Source organism: Neovison vison, chromosome 14 (genome assembly GCF_020171115.1).
Source record: "Neovison vison isolate M4711 chromosome 14, ASM_NN_V1, whole genome shotgun sequence".
In the NCBI taxonomy this organism is placed as follows: Eukaryota; Metazoa; Chordata; class Mammalia; order Carnivora; family Mustelidae; genus Neogale; species Neogale vison.
In genome coordinates this window covers 27,153,566-27,165,898 of record NC_058104.1, presented here as the reverse complement: position 1 = coordinate 27,165,898, position 12,333 = coordinate 27,153,566, and the positions used below count along the sequence as shown (strand labels likewise).

The following is a 12,333-nucleotide window of genomic DNA, read 5'->3' as shown; positions in this document are numbered from 1 at the left end:
GATTTCTATATGCAGTTGGGGCTATTTCTGGACCTTGTCTTTCTCGAAGTCCCAATTGAGTTTTCATTAAACATTTACATCTCAGAGGCTACCAGGCTCCAGGATTTACAACACAGAGGAATTTTTAGGCCTGTTCCCCTTTTGTGGTGGAACAGTGGATCCTTATTATTTTCTGACACTTTTTGAATTTTCCAGATTTTCAGAAACCAGCCAAAATTATTTTTGTCTTTAAGAGGACTGTTTTAAGGGTAGGGTGCCTGGGTTGCTCCGTCTGTTAAGTGTCCCAGCTCTTGATTTTGGCTCAGAGTCATGAGAGGGAGCCCTGTGTCTGCTTGAGATTCTCTCTCCCTCTCCCTTTGTCCCCCCAAATAAATTCAGTGTTTTTATTTTTTATTTTTTAAATTTTTTAAAAGATTTTATTTATTTATTTGACAGACAGAGGTCACAAGTAGGCAGAGAGAGAGAGAGAGGGGAAGGAGGAAGCAGGCTCCCCACCAAGCAGAGAGCCCAATGTGGGGCTTGATCCCAGGACCCTGAGATCATGACCTGAACCGAAGGCAGAGGCTTAACCCACTGAGCCACCCAGGTCCCCCAATAAAATGTTTTTAAAAAGAAAACCTTTTGAAGGTAGTAATCAGTTTTTAAACAATAAACTTTCGTATGCATATTTAATAATGTCCCCAAAATATTACTTATTCCCCCCCTTTTCCTTGTGTCCCCTCAATAAAAGAGATGTTTCGAAGAAGTATGTGTGATATATGTGGAGAAGAGGACAGGTGGAGGACAGACCAGCCAGGTGTAAGAGTCGTGTGTTCTGCCTCCTGTGGCTTTTAAGAACCACCAGGAAAACAGTTTATTCTTTTTCTTCACATGAGTGAACAGGTACAAAAAACAGAGATGTGAGTGCAGGACTAAATGGAGGAATTGGAATTGGGATGACTGGGAAGCCAGAGTGTTTTTTTATATGTAACATTTTAAGTATTCACTTCCTTAGAAGAGGCTTCATCAGGGGTATACGCGCTTTCCCTCGCTCGCTCCCTTCCCGCCCCCTCTCTGTACTCGAATGGCCTCCCTTAGGTGGAATGACTTGATTTTTAGATGTTTCTCATAACTTGGGGGCCATCATAAAAAATCTATTTATAGGACCCATTTAGAGGAGACAGGACTCACATTGGCCATGTGGTCTCTGTTCTCATCAAGTTCTATTTCAGGGAACATACTTTTCCTCAAGGAAAAATCAGGACATGTAATTGGATTTAATTCAACATGTCACATCCTATGAAGCTTTCAAAGTGAAGCCGGGTTTAATTATAAATTTGACAAGTCACCGTTTTGGAACAGACGAGAACTCTGTGAAGGTGGGCCACGCCCTGTCAGTGTATTCCGATGATGAGCCACGTGATCGCTGACACGCTCACGCACTCGTCTGTCGCGCTGTGCGTGCGTTAGGCTGTCATGAGGGTAACAGTGCCATCTTCCGCTTCGGTACCACCACGAACTCTTATTTTATTATGGCAGCCCTACTCTTCTAGTCTGCTCTTCTACTGTAGTAGCTCCCCAAAAACAGAAACCAGGAATTTTCTTTAAAATTTGGTGCTTCGAGGGGCGCCTGGGTGGCACCGTGGGTTAAGCCTCAGCCTTCAGCTCGGGTCATGATCTCAGTGTCCTGGGATCGCGCCCCGCATCGGGCTCCTTGCTCGGCGGGGTGTCAGCTTCTCCCTCTGCCCCTCCCCCGCCCCCACTAATGCTCTGTCTCTCTCTCAAATAAGTAAAATCTTTAAAAAAATTTCGTTCTTGGAAGCGCTGAGAAGAACTCGGATTTGTCTGTGTCTCTACACAAACGTAACACAGAACTTGCTTCTGAGTAAGCTTGTCGCCACGGGAAACCTTCAGACTTCGGTTCTTTAAGGTCTTTAACTGTCTTTAACAGTTAGGTCTTTAACAGTCACGTACAGGTGGCAGCCGCCCGTGTTGTTGGCTGCTAGGTAAGTGGTAACAGGCTTAGAGTGCGAAGACATTCTATAGGCTAGTGTTTCTGTTACTCTCAACACCCTTCATGTCATTCCACTGTGTGTGTTTCAGTCTTACAGCCACCGGCGCGGTAGAAAAGAGAAGTCTGAGTCCCAGCCCAGCAGAAGCTGACTTGGAGGCCAGAGTATCGGGGGAGATTTCTGACGCCGAGCTCGAGCAGACAGAGTCCTGTGCAGAACCCGTCTCCGAGGGAAGGAAAAAGGCCAAGAAATTAAAAAGAATGAAGAAGGACCTTTCACCAGCAGGTTTGTAGAAGATCTCAGTAGAGTTCTGGGGTTGTGTACTCTTTAATGCTCTAGAAACTCATAGTTTGGGGGGAGAAATGATGGCGGGGCTTCGGTTGGTGGCAAAGCCCATGTCCAGTAATCCCCCCACTCCTGCCATCAACCCCTTTATCCACAGTTTCCCAGAGTCAACCACAGTCTGAAATCAGGGGATCCTTCTGTCATACGTATCACCAGAAGGTCACTGGTAGCCTAAGGCTAGATCACCATGCCTTTGTCATTGCCCTCACTTGTCTTCTCACAAGGACACTTTATCATCTCACATCAGCACAAGAAGCAGGGTGAGTCCAGGACAGTAAGATTTTTTTGAGAGAAACCAGTTCACACGACTTTGATGACAGTACATTTGTTGTCATTGTTCTCTCCGGTTTTTAGCGCTTGTTAATCTCTTACTGTGCCCCATTTATCAATTCAGCCTTGTCACAGCTGTGGATGTACAGGAAATAACATGGAGTCTGCGGGGGCTGGTACTACCGGAAGTTTCAGGCACACACTGCGTGTTTTGGACTGTGTCCCCCGCAGATGAGGGGGACTGCTGTAGTTTTCCATGGGACCAGATGCTTTTTAGGATCCATTTAATTTAAGGAATCCCTAAAAAGCCCTGTCTCTTGATAGAGGAGGGCTTGGCAGGGGCCTTCTCAGTTAAAGATGGTTACTCCATTTTGGTAATGCTCTCCCTTTCCTCCATGGTTTAGAGGTTTTGCTGATGTGTGTAAGTAGCCTAGTATCTTAAATGTGCATTGAAATTTGCACAGAGCCCTCCTCCTCCACATGTTATTTTCAGTGGCAGCGTTTTCACCGTTCCCAGCAAAACTTTGCCAGGCAGCCTGGATTTCTCTCTCATACGCCGAATTACATAAGGAGCAAAGGAAACCAGAAGCTACCCTGTGTTGAGAGCCTAGTATGTTCGAAGAGCTGTAGCTGGAGCCTTCCCTTCTCACAAAAGCCCTGACGTAGGGGATTACCATCCTGTCTTAGGGACGCAGGTGTCTGGCTCAGAGAGGTTTAGAAACACGCGTAGGTCCATATAGCTAGCACCAGAAGGTAAGTCTGGGCCTGCCCAAGGCCAAATCCCACACTCTCTCCATCACCCAGATGCCATGGCGCAGGGGGAGGCGGCTCATGACCAAACTCACCCCCTGTGCTCAGGCCCTCTACACTGCTGGACTGCAACATGAGGGAGGGTCTCGATGGTCGGCCGGGCCAGTTCCCTGCTGGGGAGATCCAGCAGTCACCTACCGGGTCCCACAGCTGTCGGGGACAACAGTTAAAGCCCTCGCTGACTGCTTCTTGCTCAGGGCCGGCGGGGAATTTCACACTGGGTGGGAGTTCTTTCTTTTAAAGTTCTGAGGTGGTCCTCAAGGTCTGTTTCACAGTTAAGAGATTGCAGGCGTGAAGGGTAACGTGACTTGCCCAAGGTCACAGAGTCCTTCAGTCTGTCCTGCAAGAGAGCAGGTGTTCTCCTGCACGGTTCCGCTGCTGCCTGTCTGCTCAGGATAAGAGAGCTGCTGACCTGGAGGGCCCCTCTCCTTTATCTCACAGCAGGCTGGTCTCCCCAGTGAGCAGAACCAACAGTCAGATCAAAGGAAGGTGTAGGAAAGCCACGGAACTTGATTCATACCCAAGCTAAGCATTCACTATGTTTCAAATTAATTCTTCCTTTTACATGTGGCCTGATCTGACGGCAGGGAGTTTTCTGAATCTCATTGATACTAGTGAAACCAAAGAGGCAGCAAAAATATTGCATATGCTTTTATACATCACGCTGAGGCTTAACTTTTAACTGAAAACTCAAACTGCTTGCTTGAAGCCCGGACTCTTTCCGCTGCCTCCTTGAATCCCAGTGTTCTCCTTGACTTGCTTCCCTTCCGTTCTCTAAATGGAGCACTGGAGAAGGTTTTATTCTATAACACCCTTAGTCTTCACCTGTGATAACCTTCTTACCACTGTGGCATGGTGTCTGCTCAACCAGCCTCCACGCTCAATGTCAGCACGACTTTTAGAGTTCATGGCTAGCGTGCTGGGGGGTGGGGTCTTCTCTTGTCTTCCCTCCCTTCCTATCTCGGTCTCTTCTGAATTTTTCAGCTTATCTGTTAGAGCTCAGGCACAAGATGACAGGTATTTTCCCCCTCCTCTATCTCAGCATAATCTTACAGGTATTAACATTAAAATACCTAATAATAGACTGCCTGAATAGATTAGCTCCTTTTATAACTTTCATCATTCTAAGTGAAAACTTTCTGTGAGTTATTTGGGGTTTTGAATGTATAATACTGTCATTAAAATAGGTTTTTATTTTCCTCCCATTGACAGTAAAGCTGTCACGGCCTCAAGATTTGAGCTAAAAAAGAAAAAAAAATGATAGATTTTGTACTTCTTTGTCAGTCCCGCTAAAAGAGAAAGAGAGAAACATCTTGACAGCTTTTAATTGAATCAGAGAATTGAGCGGATGGTGCTTCTGGGGCACCATTCACCAGGTGAGGCCTTGCAGCAGCACAAAGCTAGAAGTTTCACAGGTCCTTCTTGGCTGTATTATTGTAAGCGTTTAGCGCTACGGCAGGATGTCGGGAGAGGTAACCAGGCTCTGAGCCTATGGCGTTGACCAGTTTTGACTGCTCGCGGACTGTCATAAGGTCCTGTAGTGAGTGAGAATACAAAGGTCTGAACCTATGTAGGGTCTGTATTAAGCACTCAAGGGTTCAGAGGGTTCCAGGAGCTGTGATGCCCCAGTTGGGGTGTTGGCGGCCACCTGGTGGGACAGTTCGGTGGGGCGTGGGAAAGTCTGACCTGCAGAGACAGGTTCTCAGGCGTCCTGTCTGAGCTCTCCTCCTGGCCAGAGTCTCTTGACAGGGCCGCAGGTGATTCACGAAGGTGTGTTGGGTTGGCGGAGGCATGAGAAATATAAAAGACACTGTTTGACCTGGGAGGGGGAGGTTTCTGTTTTCCTAGGAGGAAGTTGCAAAAAGTTGGACCAGAGAATATTGTGTATTGTAGCAGTCCGGTGACAGTTGGTGCTCAGTAAATCCCACACATAACAGTGTCTTCTGTCTTAGTTATACATTTTAATATCGAAGATGCATTAAGAGCTCAGTCCTAGACCCCTTCGCAGCTAGCAGAATGACTTAAATTTCAAAAGGAATGACTGACTGTTCCTTGTTTATATCCTGTAGCAGGCATTGTGCCAGGAGCCTCCTTTACTGTCTATTCCTTATAAAAACCTGGTCAAGAATAGATACCAGTATTTCCAATTTCTGGAAAGGAAACAGGTCCAAAGAATTCAGACTTGCGAAGTCCAGTATAACTGGTACTGGGGGCACTGGGGAGGGTGGTCTGATCTAGAATCCCCACATTGTACCACTGTGCAGTATGTGAAATTGATCCAAACTTTAGAAGAAGCAGAGGACTCTTTACGTAAAGATGGCTTTTCTGGCAGCCGGTCAAGAGCTGGAAACAGTTGCCAACTTGGACTTGCTCGTGATGAAGTCATGGGACCCAAGCAACCGTTCTCTTTCGGAGTTTACTATGTACATATTATATACTTAGCAAATATTTTTCTCCTAAGTGTTGTTTCTGTCCAGTGTCCAGGCTACAAACATAGAACATGAGCCCGTTGCCTTCCTATTTAGTAGGATTAGCTAAATTGGTGGCGCTATCTAATTTTCCTCGGGGGAATTCAAGGTACATTCTCTGCTTGTAGGTAAAGAACCAGAGTTCTGTGTGCTATTCGGGCTGCACTGAGGTACCCCTAGGTGATGTTCCCCAGACAGGGTTTATTGGATGGGTGTCCATAGCACACTCGTTCTTGCTGATGAGTGAATTGTGTTTCAGTGTCCTGTCGCTGACCAGACTGCCCAATCTCAAAATATCGTCAGACGGTCCAGTAGCCAGAGTTCCCTCATGCCCTGTTAGCTTTGGCAGAAAAGTGCCCAAGATGCCAACGATTCCTGGTGATTTTTTGTGCCATGTCCTAGAGAGGCTGCTACAAGTCTTTTCCTTCTTCCACTGAAAACACAACACAGCAGACCTTAAAATATTTGCCTAGAACCAGGAGTATCATTGGAGTCTTGAGTAATCCATTGAACTTTTTAAGCTTCCATCCTTAAGGTTACAGTATGAAAATTCAGGACCTGAGCGGTGGTGTGCAGTTGCTGACCATCCAGGCTCAGGAAGTGTAGCCAAGGAACTTTCGAAGCCCTCAATTAAAATGTGGCTGACAGCCTCCGTGTGGCCTCTGTGCTGTGTGGTGGGCCAGTCTGCTGCTCAGTCCTTGTTCCCCCGGCAGCCCTCCACCCCGGGAAGCTCTGCCTTCTTGGTGTGGGAAACCGCCCCTTCACCAGGCCTGCTGGAGCATCTCCCAATTGAATACGTCTGTGTAGCTCCCCCCAGGATCTTTCTACAGATTTCCACTCCAGAAAATGATACAATGGCAGATTTCCAGTGTTTGAGATGCTGTTCTGGATTCACCTGAGGGCAGAAATGTCTTCCCTTGTAGAATCTCTCCCTTTCAGCTCTGGACAGAAGGAGGGTAAAGAAGCCCAAATGGTCACCTTTCTCACTGACCACTTTTTACTTTCTTTTGTCGTTTTGTTAATAAAGATAACATGCTCACTTTGAAGACCTATAAAATGCAGAAAAACAGAAGAAAATCAAACCCCGTGGTTGGCTGATAATCCAGTAACAAGTGTTTTTAGTCTTCTTGTCATTTTTATACATCATGGACATCATACATCATAGTCAGTTTGGTATCCTGTTCTTTCTCCATTTAAAAAAAACTCCTGGTCAGATTTTTATTATCAGCATAGTATTTTATAGTAAAATTTTGTTGGATCTTCAAGCAACATTCCTAGTATCTTTTGCAGGGTCAGCTTTATTAAGATAGTTTACTTACAGGAGGTCGTCGCTTTCGGGTGCCCAATTTGATGAGTTTTTGCAAATGTGTACAGCCATATGACCATCATTATGATTGAGAGAGAATATTTGTATCATTCCAGAAGATTCTCTCATGCCCCATCCCTCCTCCCTCCCCTAGGTCCTGGCAACCACTGATGTGCTTCTTTCTTAATACATTTGAGAATTCATTTTGCTATTTCAGTACCAGTTCCTTCTTACTGCTGAGTAGTGTTCTGTTTTATGGATGTATCATTCTTTATCCATTTTGCCATTGGCATTTAGGTTGTTACCACTTTTTAGCAACTAGGAATCAAGCTGCTGTAAGCATGTGCCAACAGGTTTTTGTATGAACTAAGTTTTTGTTTCTTTGGGGTAAATACCAAAGAGTGGAGGAATTGCTGGGTCACATGGCAAGTGCATGTCTCCCCTTCTAAGAAACGGGCTCAGTGTTTTCCAAGATGGCCGCACTGCGGTGCATTCTGACTGTTGGCCGGCGAGGCTTCCGGTGGCTCTGCACCTTTACCAGTGTTGGTACCAGTGGTCACTTTTAGCCATTCCATTGGGCCTGTAGTGGTGTCTCATAGGGCTTTGACTTGAGTTTCCCTAATGACTAATGATGCTAAGCATCTTTTGTGTGATTATTTCTCATCCAAATCTCTTCTTTGGCGGAACATCTTTTTGAATCTTTTGCCCATTTTTTTCATCAGATTGTTTGTTTTCTTCTCCGTGAGTTTTGAGAGTTCTTTGTATATTCTGGATACAAATCCTTTTGGGTGTTTTGCACATTCTTCCAGACTCGGCTTTTCTTTTCACTTTCTTAATAGTAACTTTCAAATAGTAGGATCATCTTGATAGCAGACTGTCAGCTTCCTGGAGAACAACCGTGTTCAGTGTTGGGCCACCTTACTGCTAACAGGAAGGGACCTGACATCTACAACAAACTTGCCGTGTGCCAGGGACTCGGCCGTACCGCCACAGGCATGTGCAACAGGAAGTAGTACTCGGCGCCGCTGAGAGATGAGCCAGGGAACGTTGTTCAAAGCCATACAGCCAGTCAAATGGCCGAGCCTGGCTTGCTTATCCAAAGCTTCTGCACATTCCGCTGTTTCTCACCCGCTCTTCACCGAGTCACCTCCTGTGCGTCTGCTGGGGGGCCGCCACGCCCGCACACCGTCCCATCCAGCGGACAGCACGTGCTGCCATAAGTATGACAATGCACTTGCTCTCAGCCGCTTAGCTTTTTTGTTCATTTGAGTTCCCTCACAGCTAGTTTGAATCTCTTTCGCTTCCCCACACTCAGCATTGTGGCTGTTAACCTTTAAAATGGCTAATTGGTGGGGCGCCTGGGTGGCTCAGTTGGTTGGGCATCTGCCTTTGGCTCAGGTCATGATCCCGGGGTCCTGGGATCGAGCCCGGCATCTGTGCTCAGTGGGGAGTCTGCTTCTGCCTCTGCCCCAATTCCCCCTCCAGTCATGCTCTCTTTCTCTCTTCCTCTCAAATAAATAAATAAATCTTTTTAAAAAAAAAAAAAAGGACAAAGCAAAGCCTATAAAACAGGTAATTGGCTGCTGTGGTGTTTCTCTGATATGTAGATTATAAAGATGCCCTTATGGGTGTTTCTCCCCCCACCCAGCAATCAGGTATTGTATGAATGTGTATGATTGAGAAGGTCAGGCCTGTGATGTCTCTTCCCCGCCCATCTGCAGGATTTACTCGCTCTGCAGAGGGGAGTGTCTTAGTGTTTTGTTCTTTAATAACCTAACTGGATCCTGGGAGTCTGTCACGTGGGAGCATCTCGTGTCCCTCTTCACTTCCCAAGAACCATCTCAGTCTTTGCTGGGAGTGCCAACAAAGCGGTATGACGCGGGACAGAAGCCTCCCAAGTGTCCCTTCCCCAGTCTCCTCATCCTCTCCGTCTGGACTTCGTCTCTGTCCGTGATCACCCATGGGAATTCTCGTGTTGGCTGAAATCCTATGTTATTTCGTGTGTTCAGACCCAGTTATCTTTAGACATTCCTGCCATTGAGGTGGCCACTCTGGGCTGAGTGATTTCCTCCTCTGCAGAACCTTGCACCTCCTCCAATTTTAAAAGTTACCATTTTAGGCAACAGCCGAGCCCTCTCCCCCCTTTTGGAATCTTGGAGTGTGAGCAGCTGGGGTTAGCTTTGCCGATTTTCCCGGCCAACCCTGCTTAAGTAAAAAGTAATGCACGTCACCACCCGTGCAGGAGCGCCTGGGCTGTCACGCTTTCCATCGTGGCCACTCTCTTCCCTGACTTAATTCCCCTGTGCTCAGCTCCGGACACGGTTGGTCCAGGCCCTGACCCGACTGTGCCGCTGCTTATACGGGGAATGGCGTGAACGGAGCAGAAGGGCTTCCAGCTTCTGGGTGAAACTGTTGTCACCGAAGAGACCCATCAACACTTAGCCGGTGCTGCTGAACTCTGAAATGGCTGCATGCTTCTTCTTGGGCCCCTTTGGGGGGTTCTGAACCCTCCCACTGGTCAGCTTCTCTGAAAAAGCCAGCCCCTCCCACTGGTCAGCTTCTCTGAAAAAGCCAGCCCCTTGGGTTTCTCTTCTGGGTGCTGGTACAGAGCACCCAGCACAGAGAAACCTGGAGCCCCGGGATGCAGCAGGGCTCCGGATACGGTGGAAGGATCCTGTTCCCGCTCAGCCTTGCGCTGGCTGTGTGACACTGGTCACCATATGTGGCCTCTCTGAGCCTGTTCTTGCATTGGTAAAATGCAGGTAGTGATACCACTGTGCCGGGTTTTTTTCTTTTAATTAATTTATTAATTTGAGAGAGAGAGAGTGCATGCACACACAAGCGGGAGGGGCAGGGGACAGGAAGAGAGAATCTGAGGCAGACTCTGCTGAGCACGGAGCCCGATGTGGGACTCGATCTCACGACCCTGAGATCACAACTTGAGCAGAAACCAAGAGCTGGACACTTAACCGACTGTACCCCTCTAGGTGCCCCAAACTGCGCTGGGCTTTTATGAGAATTAAACGAACCGAGGGACACATGAATGGCACAGTCGGTGGAGCATGTGACTCTTGATCTTGGGGTCATGAGTTCAAGCCCCACATTAGGCATAGAACTTTCTTAATTTAAAAAAAAAAAAAAAGGTGAAATGAACTGGGTGCCCAGTGTGGTGACTAGGGGACAGTACAGGATGTTTCCACCTCTCTTCCCTACACATAGGAGCACATCCACCTTTTAACCCCCAGGAAGTAAGCGGAGGCATTTAAGCAGGGAGACATGTCTCTGATCCTCCTTGGGACATTTCCGTGGGGCCTGCTGGGCCCTGCCACCCGTGGGCAGAGTCCGTCTGTGGGCGTGCTCTGCCCAGCCTGGCCCTTGGCCTTGGCACTCTGTTCCACGCTGGTCGCTCGGTCCCCTGGTTGCCGTCTTCTCCGTGCTCACCGCGTTTTGTTTTGTCCACCTCCCGCCCCCAGGAGGCATCCCCGACAGCCCGGCCAAGCTCTTCGAAGTGCCCGACACGTGGTAACCGAGGCCGGAGGGAAACACACCGCTGGGGCCGTGGCTGAGGCGAAACCAGCCAGCACATTCGGAAGCCATACTGTATTTAATTTAATAAAACGTGGTATGGGAGGGCTTGGAAACCAAGTATGCGTCCTGGAAAAAAAACAAACAAACCAACCCAGTTTTTATTTTCGTGGCCGTGTCTCTTCTCTTCCCTTTTAATGTAAAGTGTCTGCTGCCGCTCAGCGCCATGGTAGGCTGTCAGGAATGTGCACATTCACCCGTCCATCCTTTGTCGCTTGCGTGAAGCCCTTCCCCCCGTGAACGTTCGCGTGTTTCAGAATCCACCGGGCAGGAAACGCCGGCCGTGAACCAGGCACAACGCCAACATGCTCGGGCGCTGTGGTCATGGGTTTGGGGTTGAAGTCCTCCCCGCTCCACGGGGCTCTCTTTGGACGCAGCGGCCTCCCTGGCCGGCGGCTCATCTCGTCTCCCGATGGATGGAGAGCCCACTCGCGTCTGCCTGCTTCCCCCTGCATCTGCCGGAAAACACGGAGCGCTCAAGCCACTGTTTCCAGAAGGAAACAGTCTCCCGCTGTCCACCTGTAGGGGAGCGTCACCTCTGCCTTGGCCTTCGGGCCGTATTTATTTAGAGTCCTTTGCCCCAAGATGTGAGTTTCTCATGGCAGACTGTATGAATACGAAAAGTTATCTTCTGTTTTTACGTGTAGTGCGGCGCTCCCTCCCCCGCATCTCAGCCTGCTCGTCCTCTGTGTGTGTCTGTGTCTGTGTGTGTCTGGGTCTGTGTGTGTGTGTCTGGGGATGAAGTGGCACATATGCGTGTGTGTGAGTGTGCTTGAAACCACAGAAGATGCATACCAGCCCTTCCTCTATTGACATCGATCCCAACAGCGACAGAATTTCACGGATCTGTTGTCAGTAGGTCTGCTTTATAGAGATCATTGTTAGATACTGAACATTTTTTGTATCATGGAAATAAAAAATGAAATATGTATTTCCAAAAGATGAAAATTAAAGGAATTTTCGTAGGATTCTGGTTTTTTTTTTTCTTTTTCTTGTTTTTGTAAGTGAATGATGAATTTGATCTTTACACGGATATGTTTCTCTCGAAAGATCACCCCTAAAAAGCGCTGGTAAGTCACGAAGCCTGATGTTCATGAATTTTTGTTTCTTCTTTTTTTTTAACCTCTGACCCTATACCTTCATGAGTGAGTCAGCTGCGGGGGGCTGGGGTTGAGCCCCGTGGAAAATGACCGCGTAGGAGGGTCCGTGTCCCGTCATGGTGGATGGAATGGAGCCCTTTGGGATCCGTGGCGGCTTGCTTATTCAGATGAGTGAGACACTCACTTTTCCCAGCTTCGAGCCTCTGAACAATTCCCCTCCTCCCCCTGACCTAGCAGTCTGTGGCAGAGTTGCAAAGCCAAACCCTTCGGGAACGAGCTCCCACCCCTTCCTGAGCTGTCCCTGCTCCGAGACTCTGTGGGGTGGTGCTCAGGGAGGTGGAGACAGACGGAGGCCAAGGGTTGCAGGGCGCTGCTGGTCTGGTGCTGAGTCACTGAAACCTACGGGTAGAAACAGCTGGTGTCCAACACCCTAACACCTCGAGCAAGAGGGAAAGCAC

General features: G+C 48.1%; 1 protein-coding gene across 1 annotated transcript in view; it reads left to right on the top strand.

Moving 5' to 3' along the window:
- Positions 1-11,743, top strand: part of PARN (poly(A)-specific ribonuclease) — a 155,277-nt gene extending 143,534 nt beyond the window's left edge. The window contains exons 23-24 of the mRNA XM_044234160.1: positions 2,083-2,276; positions 10,664-11,743. Of these exons, the coding sequence (XP_044090095.1) occupies positions 2,083-2,276; positions 10,664-10,716 (247 nt within the window). The 3' untranslated portion in view covers positions 10,717-11,743. The remainder of the gene's footprint in view (positions 1-2,082; positions 2,277-10,663) is intronic.
- Positions 11,744-12,333: the final 590 nt, after the last annotated feature.